The following is a 13,465-nucleotide window of genomic DNA, read 5'->3' as shown; positions in this document are numbered from 1 at the left end:
ATAATTCATTAATTACCTGAAAAAGTATCAAGTTAAGGAAAATAATTCAACAACTAACCTTTCTGGACTCCTACAATGGCAGGAGACGTCTCCTGGGAAGTTCTGTCAGGTTCCTGGGGAGGCACAACCATGGCAAGTGTGTGTATGGGTACACGTGGAACCTGCAACGTCAACTCAGAAAAAAGTCATCTCAGATCGCAGAAGAAAACAAAGGTCCATAAATAAAACACATATATTGTTTTATATTTTCTTCATATACCATCAAGTTCACATTTTTCTTTTTAGACTTATTTATGTACATGAGTGTTTGCCTAAATGTATGTATGTATGCCACATGTTAGCCTGGTGCGCTTGAAGTCAGGAAAACAAAAGCACAGGATCCCTGGAATTAGAGTTATAGATGTGTGTGAACCATCATGTGAGTGCGGGAACCAAAGCCAGGTTCTCTGCAGGAGGAACAAGTGCTTTTGACTGCTGAGCCATCTCTCCCACCCCCTCAACTTTATTTATTAGAGCTTAAAAATTTTTAAGTCTTGACCAAAAATAATTTCTGGGAATACTGAATAAGAAGATTTAGGTTAAATAATACTAATATTAGTATCTGTTGCTGAAATGAGAGCCTTGCAACCCCAATTACAGTGACAAATAAATACAAATCACATACTCACTATATACTGCATTTTACTCTTGCTCTAACTCTATATGAGTAAAAGAGAAAATTAAATTCTACCTTATTTATTGAATTGGAGCGTACTATGAACTTCCAGGATAACTTAATAGAAAGTAACCACTGCTTTCATTCAACAAAAACGTTCAAAGACTATTTATATCAAGAAATAGTCTATTTTATTCTACCTGAGATTCATCTTGTGAAGGAGAGGTAAGCTGAGCCACATCTGTGGTGGGAACCGACAGAACATTATTTGGATAATCCAGCAGATAAGAAACAACATTAGTATGGCCACCTTTTGCAGCTTCAATAAGCATTGTTGATCCATCCTAAGAAAGAATTGATCATAGTTAATTCTTTATAAAATCTATTCTTATACTCTGATGAAGTTACTTAGTAAGTCATATAAAATTAAATGTATTACTTTTACTTTCAGGTTTTGAGACACAGTCTTGCTATTTAGCCTAAAACTTACTTTGGACTCAAGGCAATCCTGCTTCTTTGGCTTCCCAAATACTGTGCTACCACAGGCAGCTCATATCTCATTAATAGTAATAAATATTAAGCACTAAAATACCAGGCATGTCTTTAATAATAATATATCTTATTATTTGGTTTTTCTTGCTCATTTGCTTGTTTTTTGTTTTGGAACCAGAGTCTCAATATTTATCCAAACTGGCTGTAAACTGACATCAGTACTGCCCCTGCATGCCTACTGATAGATAGGATTATAGGCATATGCCACCGTACTCTGCTAGTGTTATTTACATGCTATAGTTAAGTAGAATGAATACCTTGGGCTGGGAATGGTGGCTCACAACTTTAATCCCAGCACTTATGAAGCAGAGGCAGGAGGATCTCTGTGACTTTGAGACCAGCCTGATCTACATAATGAGCTCCAGAGACAGCCAACATTACACAGAGAAATCCTGTTTCAATAAAGGAAGAAAGAAAGAAAGAAAGAAAGAAAGATAGAACAATACCTTGAGTCGATGAGTAGGGTCAGCTCCATGGGCCAAGAGTAGTTCAACCACTGCCAAGTGGCCTCCCGCACATGCCAGTGACACTACAGTGTGATCATTATTGGCTGTAGCCCTATTTACATTGGCACCTTTAAAGAAAAACAGTAATCTTAACAAAGGTGAAACCAAGCCAGTTTCTAATATCATTTAAAGATTTTCCCCAAGTATAAAATAGATACAAAACAGTGTATAAATCATAGGTATATAGCTTGACGTTTTTCACAAAGTGAACACACCTGTGTAGCTAGAACTCAGATCAAGAAATAGAACACTCTCCACAAAGCAAAAGTTCTATTGTATGCACCCTTTTCAGTCACTCCCAACCGTGGTAACTACTAACCCTGACTCCAAACTGCTATCATGTTTTTGGTTATTTGTTTGTTTTTGTTTTGTTTTCGAGACAGGGTTTCTGTGTAGCCTAGGCTGTCCTGGACTTGCTTTGTAGACCAGGCTGGCCTCGAACTCACAGCAATCCGCCTGCCTCTGCCTCCCAAGTGCTGGGATTCAAGGCATGCTCCACCACTGCCCAGCCAAACTGCTATCAAAAAACAAAGTACCGTTGCATTTTATTTAATCTTCATCTAAAAATAATATCAAATCGCATAAAAACAACCTTTTTAGAAAGAAAAAATAATGAATGATCTCACATTACAACAGAGATTATGACTTAAGTTGTTTAACAATTAATTTAGACAGTGGAACTACTTCGCAATTCTTACAACCTGGAAAGGTTGTGTTATTTTACTCAATGTGTTCTTTCTTTGTTTGTGTTTTCAAGTCAAGAGTTTCTCGGTATAACCTTGGCTGTCCTAGACTCTCTTTGTAGATCAGGCTTGTTTCGAACTCACAGATACCTACCTGTCTCTGCCTCCGAGTGCTGCGCCACCACATCTGGCTTCAATGTGTTCTTAATTCCTGGCAATTCTAATTATATTCCTAGCAGGTTGTTGTTGGGTAAGACTAGGTGTTCTATCTAATTAAAGAAGAGGAAGAGAACTCTAGAAGTCATTCATCTGCTTCATAGTCGCCCCTCACCCCAGCAGCCACTAACTGCCTTTAGCTCTTGATCTGGGGGTTGAGCCTTTTAAGATTTCCCTGGTGGCCCACGCCTTTAATCCCAGCACTTGGGAGGCAGAGGCAGGCAGATGGCTGTGAGTTCGAGGCCAGCCTGGTCTACAAAGCGAGTCCAGGACAGTCAAGGCTGCACAGAGAGACCCTGTCTCGAAAAAACAAACAAACAAAATATTTCCCTGCCCATATTGGGATGCCTGTTGGTAGCATCACTGTGTAGGTCTTGTTTATGCGAGCATACTGTCTCAAAGAATATTTATTTATTCATTTGTTTGTTTATTTGAGAGAGGCTCTCACCCTATAGCCCTGTCTGGACTGTCAGCCTGAAACTCAGCCTCTGTCTCTGCATGCTGGGACATCACACACAGCCTTCAAGGCACATTGTTTAAAAGACCTTTGTACACTGTTAGTGCAACTGTGTAACAAAAAGTACAGCACTTCCCACCTTGTAAGTGTTCAATATTCACTAGAGAGCAGTGATTAGTTACATTTACCCTCTCTAGTTTTCAAGAACAATCATATACTGTTAGATGAAAAACCTCAAGATTAATAAGGAAATTTCCAGTAAGCACCTCACCAACTATGTTTACTACATAAAATACACTGACAAAAAAGTCTGATTATTTATAACCACCAAGTGTTTGTCTTAGGAATGGAAGGCTTTTGGAGACAATCGCTTTCTGAACTTGCTTTACCTTTGCTAATAAGAAACTGAACAGTGCACAGATGACCAGCTCTTGCAGCTTTCATCAGAGGTGTTCTTCCACCTTCAGATTCATGCTCCTATTAAAGAAAGAGAAAAGTAAATCAGAGTCAACTAATTAAACATGTATTTAAGGACTTAATACTAATGATATGATAAACAATGAGGACTTAATACTCATGTAGATGCTGATTTCAATTCCTCAAACATACAGTCTCTTCTCAGTTGCACTGGATAGCATAACCTATCATGGGCAAGTTCAACCTTGCAGAACCAACGATAGTCATTAAAGATAATAAAACTCATGTTTAGATGGGTTTCCAGTAGCTTCATTTTTTAGATTAACTGTTTGTGTGAACTGTGGAGGAGGGGCTGGGCACGGAGACAAGGACTTAAATCCTGTGAGGCGAGGCAAAAGATAGTCTTAGCATTATTCTTCATTATTCTTCTCTAGGAAGTTTGCCAGCTACCAGAATTAATGATAAAAATAGCTTCTAACAAGGCATTATATCAAACAGCACTCAATAGAATTTACTTGTATGATCAGTGTGCACACTCTTAATACATTCACCTAAGTACTAAAATCGTTGCTGATAACGTGCTTCTATGAAGTTTTCTTACCTATCCTCCAGGTTTGTGTTTAAATTATACTAAGTATGTAAATGTGAATCATGCTATTCCACTTGATTTATTACTAAGAAAAGATTGAAAAGGTGATGATGACAGGCTTATCTCACCATTCTTTTAACTTAACTCATAAAGTCACTTAGCTGCCATATATTCAATTTAAAAAGGCACTCTGTCAACAGAACACAAGGAAAACTTAAATCTACATTACAATTTAAGATATAGAGATGAAAAAAAAAAAAAAAGATATAGAGATGGTTGGGGCCGGAAAGGTGGCTCAGCAGTTGGGAGGAGTTGCTGCTCTTCCAGAAGACCCAAGTTTGATTCCTAGCAACCATATGGTGGTTCACAGGCTTCTGTAATTCTAGTTCCAGGAGATCCAATGCCCTCTACTGGTTTCCCCAGGCACCAAACACACAGATGGTACCAGACATACAGAACACATATACACATTAAGTAAATAAAAAGTTTTTTAAAAATTAAGTGTGGATTATCAACCTATTGGAAAGTTTAAACTGGATTACAGCAAAAGGAATTCCAATCTGAAAAGACATTTTTCTTTTAAATTTTATTCTCAGACAGGGTCTGCAGGCCTCAAAACCATAATTGTTCTGTCTCAGCACCCTGCTATATCTGATAAAGAAGTGCCATAAAGTCCAGATTGCATATATTATTGTTCCACAACTACTGATGAAAATTAGTTTAGTTTGACTTTTTATTGTTACACATGTTGATTAGGTAACAATTTTTACTAACTCTAAGTTATGATAGAATGAGTAACTATAGATAATGCTAAAATAATCCAGTTTTAAAGTGGATTTTGAGTTTACATATAGACCACTAGCATTTCTGGCAATCTAGATTTAAAACTATATACACGACGAAGACATCAAATGGCCTAGATAGAGGACTTTGTCTAGCATTTCTATCCAAATTGTTTTCTTGTTTTTTTATATTGCACATTTTATTTACTATCTTTTAAGCTGTGCTTGTCTTCCTGGCACACAAACAACTCAAAGTCATCTTCAATTGTGTATAGAATTTGAAGCAAGTCTTGGCTACTTGAGACTCCATCTCAAAAAAATAGAAGATGGGCACAGTGGCGCACGCACATAACCCAGCATTCAAGGAGATAGAGGCAGGCACATGAAATCTATCCTATGTGTTAGCAATTTATAAGCATCAAAGGCCACTGCACTCTAACCCTTGGCTTGAAATTGTGCTCTCCAAAATAGTCTTCATGTCCTCCTGTTGTCCTACGGAAAAAAAGAAAACAAACAGCAACAACAAAAACCTTACAGATCTTATTCTAAACCTGAGAATTACATTTGACCATGAAGACCTTGTCACTGGCATTTCAGGTGCATTTTCTTTTTGTTGTTGTTGTTATTTTGGTTTTTTTTTTTTTCTTGTTTTCTTTTGTTTCTTTCAAGACAAGGTTTCTTTGTTTTAGCTCTAGCTGTCCTGGAACTCACTCTGTAGACCAGGCAGACCTCAAGTTCACAAAGATCAGCCTGACTCTGCCTCTAAGTACTGGGATTACATGCATTGACAGTCAGCTTCAAATCGTATAATTTTGTTTGTTTGTTTGTTTTTGGTTTGTTTTTTCAAGACAGGGTTTCTCTGTGTAGCCTTGGCTGTCCTGGGCTCACTTAGTAGACCACGCTGGCCTTGAACTCACAGACATCAGCCTACCTCTGCCTCCCCGAGCGCTAGGATTATAAGAATGTGCACCCAGCAATATAGTATTTTTTAAAGATATGATAATGGTCTTTCAGTAAAATGTTAATATAAATCTTGTAAGGAAGTAATTATGCTAAATTATAGGCACCCTTGACTTGTTCTCTAAAGAAAACTAAAGCTACAAGCAGGAGTAACATTTTAAAATATCCAACCAAAGGGGGCTGGAGAGATAGCTTAGTGGTTAAGAGCACCGCCTACTCTTCCAAAGGTCCTGAGTTCAATTCCCAGCAACCACATGGTGGCTCGCAACCATCTATAATGTGATCTGATGCCCTCTTCTGGCCTGCGGGTGTACATGCAGACAGAGCACTGTATACATAATAATAAATAAATCTTTAAATAAATAAATAAAATATCCAACCAAGGATAATGAAGATGTCAAGAAGTATAGGAAAAGTTAAATGCTATTTAAATAATCAGTTATGTAGCTTTCCCTTCCCTTATAGATGTATTTAGTGCTTTTCAGTCATTGGCTAGAGTCAATGGAATCTCCACCAAAAGAAATGTGGTCTGAAAAGTGTTCACTTGAGTAACTTCACCCCCCTAGTGATGTGTTTGTTGTAAGGGGACACATACTCCTATGTTACAGATCTAGTGTGAAAAGTACTGAGATAAGGCCGGACATGGCGGCACATGCTTTTAATCCCAGCACTTGGGAGGCAGAGACAGGCGGATCTCTGTGAGTTCGAGGCCAGCATGGTCTACAGAGCGAGTCCTGGACAGCCAGGGCTACACAGAGAGACTCTGTCTCGAGAAAAGAAAGAAAGAAAGAAAGAAAGAAAGAAAGAAAGAAAGAAAGAAAGAAAAAGTACTGAGATAATTATATGATTTGAAGCTGACTGTTAAGTACTCAGTTTCTCTCCCTGTTCCCTCCCATATTAATCTCAACTAATAGCAAACCCAGTTCAAACATTATAGTACAAAGTATCCATCATGGAACCTATTATGATGTTCCTACAAGAAGAAATGAAAAAAGAAAAAAGAAATGAAAAAAAATTCAATCTACTATTCCTGTTTATCAAATAACTTCAAAAGAAGGAGCTGTTTAAATAAATGGTTTGTACCTATGCCTATGACTCCAGCACTCTAGAAGGCAGGGATTGTCTTTAAGACAACAAAAACCTAGTCAAGCCTACCTGTGACTCATCCTGGTCACAAGCTCTAGAGAGAAAGCAACTACTGTTGTTTTACTATATGGACATGCTGTAGATGACCAAAATGCCCTCTAGATATTTATGATGAGGGACTGGAGAGATGGCTCAGGCTCAAAAGGGCTATCGGCTTTTTCAGAGGACTAGAATTGTCTTCTGAGCAGGTTTTTTACCCCAGCTTCAGGAGGGCTTGACAGGCACTTCTGGCCTCCAGGGGTGCCCACACATACACAGCATACACATTTAAAACAAAAAACAAAAACCCTACATTTATGTCAATAGATTAGTGCTGCTGCTCTGACAGCTCTGACCAAAGACACTTCGTTCTGCTGTGGTTGGTGTTAACTGCAAAGTGCTGAGAATAAGTGACCGTTGAATGCTTAGCCCTAAAATGACACTAGTGCCATCAACCCCAAGGCTCAGGGAATATCACAAAAGAGGGGTAGAAAGAATGTAAGAACTGGAGGAAGGGGTAGAGTCTTATGGAATGCTGTCTTCTATGGCAGGATGAGACCACTACACTCATGAACTTAGAGCAGCTATGCTTACCTACACATGACTTGTCAACATTCCCTCATGGAAGGGGGAGGGGCAGTTAACAGTTGCTTGGGGGTAGGGCCTCACAAGGCCCCATCCGTCCCTGAGGACCTAGAGGCAGTTAATGGTTGCTGAGCGAAGGAGAGACATTTTCTTCTGGTGTAGTTACTGGTAAGTTGCCCGTGCCCCCATAAATGACCTCATCTAAGCTTCTATAAGCAACCCTAACTAAACTCAACAGGGTCACACACAAAAAAAACAAAAACAAAAAAGCCCATAGAGGTCGAAGGAAAATTACTTGGGAAGAAAAAGGAAGCAAGTGAAAACTGGGAAAGGGACAAGAGAGGGTAATGAAAGGGGGAGTAAACATGATCAAAATATATTATATGTGTGTGAAAATGTCATAATTAAACCCCTTATTGTGTGTAATGAATGCTAATAAAATAAAAATATTAGATAAAGTTTTAGAAACCCACATACTAAACACTGATCTGTTTATTCTATATTTCTTAAAGTTATTTATTTTATGTGCATTGATGTTTTGCTTACATGTGTGACTCTGGGAGGGTATCAGATCCCTTGGAACTGGAGTTGTGAGCTGTCATGTGGGTGCTGGGAATTGAACCTGGGTCCTCTGGAAGAGCAGCCCATGCTCTTAACCACTGTGCCATCTCTCCCGTGCCCTCCCCCACATGTACAGTACTAATGCAAAAAGGCGAAATATATTAAGTATAGCTATACAATAATATGGATATGAAAATAAAGCTTCTCCTCATTTAATATCTGCCAAGAAGAGAACCCTCCACCTCGTGCTATGATGCTCTGCTCAAATAAGACCGAGCAATTCTGAACTGCACACTCTGAAACCAAGTCATATTAATTGTAAATGACAAAAAGTAACCCAAGGAATTACATGCTCCAGTACAGCTCCCCCCGGAAAGAGAATAAATATCACACACATGTACGCACACATGCACGCACGCATGCACGCACGCACATGCTCCTGCTTTTAAAAAGCTGAGTGTGGTCCTAGGGCTGTGGGAAAAGGGAAAGGAGATTGCTGGGGCTTGATAGCTCCCAGTCTAGCTCCAGAGTCAGTGAGAGACCCTATCAAGGAATAGATGGAAGTGATGGAGTGAAAACCTTATTTCCTCCTCAGGCCTCCTCTGTGCACACATGTGCAGACAGTTAACACACACACACACACACACACACACACACACACACACACACACACTAAAGGAAGAAAAGGAAAATAAACACAAAGGCAGCATACTGAGATCTACTGTCGTAAATCCCAAGTATCTCCCAGAAATGTTAACTGATATAGCAGATCCTGCTCGGCAAGAATGGATGCTAGCATTGATGGATGCCTTAGGAGGGAAAGAGTCTGCTAGCAATCGTAAGGACCAGAGTTCAGACACACAGCACGCACATATATGTGCTTATTCTCCTAGCACATGAAAGAGACAGGGGAAGCCAGCTAGCTAGGCTAACCAAATCGCTAAGTTCTAGGCTTAACTGAGAGACTATCTCAAGATAAAAGGTGGGGAATTATGGAAGAAGACACGAACATCAACCTCTGGCCTCCATCCATACACATACACACCCACACCCACAGCACACTGACAAGATGGCTCAACAGGTAAAAATGCTTGTCTCACAAACTTGATAACCTGAGTTCAATCTCTAGATCCCATGAGAAGAACTGACTCCCCAAACATGTCCTCTGACCCTCACATATACAATAATAATTTAAAAATTTAAAAACATTAGGAAAAAAAGAATGAGTACTAGGGGTACGGTGGCACCATCCTATAATCCCAGCATATGGTAGGCAAAGAAAAGAATCTGGGGTCTACACAGCATCAGGCCAGCCAGAAAAAATACTTCAAAATCCTGTCTCAGCAAGCCAAAGTGAATCATGGTCATCATTACAGCCTTTCATGCTAGTAGAAACGATAATAGCATAACCATATATGCATTTTATTCAATTATTTCGCAATAATATTCTCAAATATCTATTAGAGGATGTCTGTTATAGAAATGATTAAAAGGTATCTATATCAGTTTATCAAAATAAGTGAAACTACTAAAATTTTCTACATTTCTAGCTATGTATGTCTCACACATGCAAGTATTATATTCATTGTATTATTTTTAATTTTCCACAGTGCTAAGCTTTATAATACATATGAACTTGGCACTTAATTTGATATTATGAAGAGCCAAATACAAAAGGACAAAAAAAGAGAACATGTTAGTGTTGTCAGGAGGATGGTTAGCAGTATCAGCTTGTCTCCTTTTGTCATCCCGAGGGCTGGACCTGGGTCCTTGCACATGTCAGGTAGATCCTCTACCACTCAACTACATCTTCAGAAGCAGCTTTTGCAGTCAGAGAAAGTGAATCACCCAAGTGAATTGACAAGTTATTTTATCCTGTGAATACATCACTGAATCTTGTGATATATGTAATAAACAGCAATTTAAAAAGTACAGGTTAAATGGGACTAGGATGAGAAACTAAGTTTTGCTTACAAAAAAAAAAAAAATCAAACAAATAATATTTTCTATTAAACATACTTTCAAATGGATTTATACATCTAACAACTTACAGGTGGTCAGAGGCTTATTTTATTCAATTGAATAAATGTGTGCGACCACATGCACACATAAGGCCTGAGGACAACTTTTGAGAGTTGGTTATCTTTTTTACAGTGTGGATTCTGGGAATCAAACTCAAGTTGTCAAGTCTTGGCAGCAAGGCCTTTACCTAATATTTTCTAAATGTTGCAAATGAATAAACATTAACATTCATGCATAAATATTTGAAACTTAAAATATCTTACTAAATGTGCCCCTGCTTGAAGTAAAACATCTGCAACATCTGTATGTCCATTTTCACAAGCATAGGTGAGAGCTGTGTCTCCTGTTGCTGTGGTAGCATGCACATTAGCACCTAGAAAAAAAACATAATCACACATTTACCCTCCAGTTACAGAATTATATTAGTCCAATTTTACAATACGGTGAAATTGAAGAATTCAAAATGTGAAATCAAAATATAGTTAGGTATTTGTATTTTCCCTTTTGTCTTTTCTTATTTCCTTTAACTGAATTCATAAAAATGTGTTTTGCCTTACAACAAAGCAATAAACCAAATGATTTTAAAGTAGAAACATTTGCCTGTATATCTGACAAAATATACCTTAAGAAATAGATACAAAAACAAAAATGTAAACAGTGGGTATTTATATTGACATTTATGTTGATTTGGGTCCTGAAGCAGTTGTAAGGACAGTATGGTGCAAATCAAGTGAGTAATTATTTGGTAAAAACAGTAATTTTCCTTGTTAAGAGAAACTCATTAATTACTTAAGTTAAATAAAAACCTCATAGTTCTAAACTGGAAGTATAAACATGAATTTATATCATTTCTTTTAAATGTTCATGAAAATATGTTTAAAATAATAAAAATATGTATTTCCCTAACCCTGACCAACTAAAAAGTCATGGAGACCAAAGGACCCTAAAAGCAAAGGCTGGTACGATCACTCTGCAGTGCTAACCCCAGTCTGACAACAGGCGTTTGAACTGTGGAACCCATAAACCCATAGAAAAGCAGAAGATAGAAGAAAACTGAATTCACAAAGTTGTCCTCTGACCTCCACTGTGGTATACTTGTGAACATTGCATACAAGTGCGTGCACACACACACACACATCCAGGAATATGCACAGAATAATAATTTAAATGAAACAAAAAATTAAACACCTCTCTCCACCATTACACTGGCTACTTTTTAAGGATACTAGGGGATCGTCTCATCATTTCTAGAAATGGATAAATAAAAGGGGAAGAAAGTCAAACAAACCTTATCCTATAATTTCTACACGAATTCCTACCAAATTTCTATTAAGAGTAGATTTCTTTTTACAGAAAGTCCCAGCTAATGAACAAGAATGAATAATCCTAAGCTACCTCTATTATGCAAATTCTCATAATCTAAGGGACATAAACTATGATAATGGTTAATAAATGATACTATAAAAAAGAGAAAACCAGACACTGAAAGAAAAAAAAAAAAAAACAGATACCCACTGAGAAGTTATAGGCATATTTTTAGCATTTCTACCCAAACACAACTGAGTCTCCCTTTAAAGTTAACCATTAATTCATGAAAATATAAGGAAAAGGAAAATATATCAAAGGTAATCACAGAAACACAAACAGCAAAATGTATATACTGGAAGCCTAAAGAATAAACTCACCATTTGTTCAACAACAGCAAATAATTCTTAAGAACAACATGAAAAACTATAAAGAATTTGTAGATTAAAATTTTCATTGCATGCCAAGCATGGTGATACACACCTTCAATCCCAGCACAACAGAGGCAGACAGAGAAGGATCTCTGTGAGTTGGAGACCAGTCTAGACTAACTAGTGAGTCCAGGCCAGCCAAGACTATTCAGTGACCTTGGACCTATTTGTTGTTGTTATTTTGAGACAGGCTTTCTCTTGTGCAGTCCTGGAAAACCAGGCTGGCCTTAAATTCTTAAATTCACAGAGATCCACCTGCCTATGCCTCCTAAGTGCTGGGATTAAAGACCTGCACCACCAGGCACAGCACATAAATATGTAATAACATTAAAAGCATAAATGTTTGTTTTAAATAAAAATAAGTATAAAAATGGGGAAAGAGGTAAGTGTATACATGAAATCAGATTGACTATGAATTAAAATTGTGTGGGTAACAAATTAAGCATGATATGTGAAAGCAGCAGGAGAGCACCAGGAGTTCAAGACCAGCCTGTGCTACACAAGAGTCTGTCACACTCAAACACGGCCAAAAAAGAAAGAGATTGGTTGATACTGGAGTCATCGTTGTAATTTGAAAGTTCAGGAAACTACATCCTTCAAGTCAGTAGTAAGAGCCGAATACGAAAGTTAACTAAGATACAATAGGAGTAATGCCAGGGGCTCCCGGTTTAATTATTGAATGCTAGCTTGTAACAACTGTGCATCCGTTATTTTCAAGATGCAGAAAAAAGAAGTGTGTAAGCCAGGTATCCTCCCCAGAGGGCTGAGTTAAGAGCCAACAGGGATATATAATGAATCCCAGACTCAAATAACAAAACAAAACAAAACCCACAATGAATTTAATATTTATTTATTTGTTTTTCACACAAGATCTCATCTTTTTGTTTTGTTTTTGCTTTTGAGACAGGGTTTCTCTGTGTAACCTTGGCTGTCCTGGACTTGCTTTGTAGACCAGGATGGCCTCGAACTCACACCAATCCACCTGCCTCTGTTTCCCGAGTGCTGAGATTAAAGGCATGTGCCACCATACCTGGCAAGGTCTCACCTTTTTTTTACACAGGGTCTGCAACTTGCTATGTAGACTAGGTTGGCTTTGAAATCAGAGATCCACCTACCTCAGTTCCTGAGTGCTCAGCTTAAAGGCATGCACCACCATGCCCAACTATTATTTTTTATAAAACAATGACTAGAGGCAATCAGTAGAGATAATACAAAAGCTGAGTAAAACATCTAGTATTCAGTAAGTTCTTCTGTTTTGGCTTGTGGACACAGAGTCTCATGTAGCTCAGATGTGCTCTGCTGTAGGCAAGGCTTGTCCTCCTCCTTCCACCTACATAAAGTTCTTTTTGCTTTGTTTTGTTTGAGACATGTCTCACTATGAGCCTAGAAGTCAGTTTATAGACCAGACTGGATCCTCCTGCCTCTGCCTCTCCAATGCAGAGATTACAGGCATGTGCCACCATTTTAGATTTCGCCTTAAATCAATGTATCAGGGCTGGGTGGTGGTGGTGCTTTAATTCCAATCTGAGGCAGAGGCACGTGGACCTCTGTGCGTTGAAATTTTAGTTACTTTAATTAAGTGGCCTCTGTGAGGCCAGCCTGGTCTACAGAGTGAGTTC

At 38.2% G+C, this 13,465-nt stretch overlaps 1 protein-coding gene across 9 annotated transcripts in view; it reads right to left on the bottom strand.

The window, feature by feature from the left end:
- The window catches only part of Ankhd1 (ankyrin repeat and KH domain containing 1), a 111,906-nt gene that overhangs the window by 61,591 nt on the left and 36,850 nt on the right, over positions 1–13,465 (bottom strand). For 7 of the 9 annotated variants that reach the window (XM_051163284.1, XM_051163287.1, XM_051163285.1 and 4 more), the window contains exons 10-14: positions 10,374–10,483; positions 3,459–3,546; positions 1,654–1,781; positions 856–999; positions 59–161 (exon numbers count right to left, since the gene is read on the bottom strand). In XM_051163284.1, the coding sequence (XP_051019241.1) occupies positions 59–161; positions 856–999; positions 1,654–1,781; positions 3,459–3,546; positions 10,374–10,483 (573 nt within the window). The remainder of the gene's footprint in view (positions 1–58; positions 162–855; positions 1,000–1,653; positions 1,782–3,458; positions 3,547–10,373; positions 10,484–13,465) is intronic. The other 2 variants (XM_051163286.1, XM_051163291.1) reach the window with 1 other exon arrangement.

This window comes from Acomys russatus, chromosome 20 (genome assembly GCF_903995435.1).
Source record: "Acomys russatus chromosome 20, mAcoRus1.1, whole genome shotgun sequence".
NCBI classification, from domain to species: Eukaryota; Metazoa; Chordata; class Mammalia; order Rodentia; family Muridae; genus Acomys; species Acomys russatus.
The sequence above is the reverse complement of the archived record's forward strand: the minus strand, read 5'-3'. Positions and strand labels throughout refer to the sequence as shown.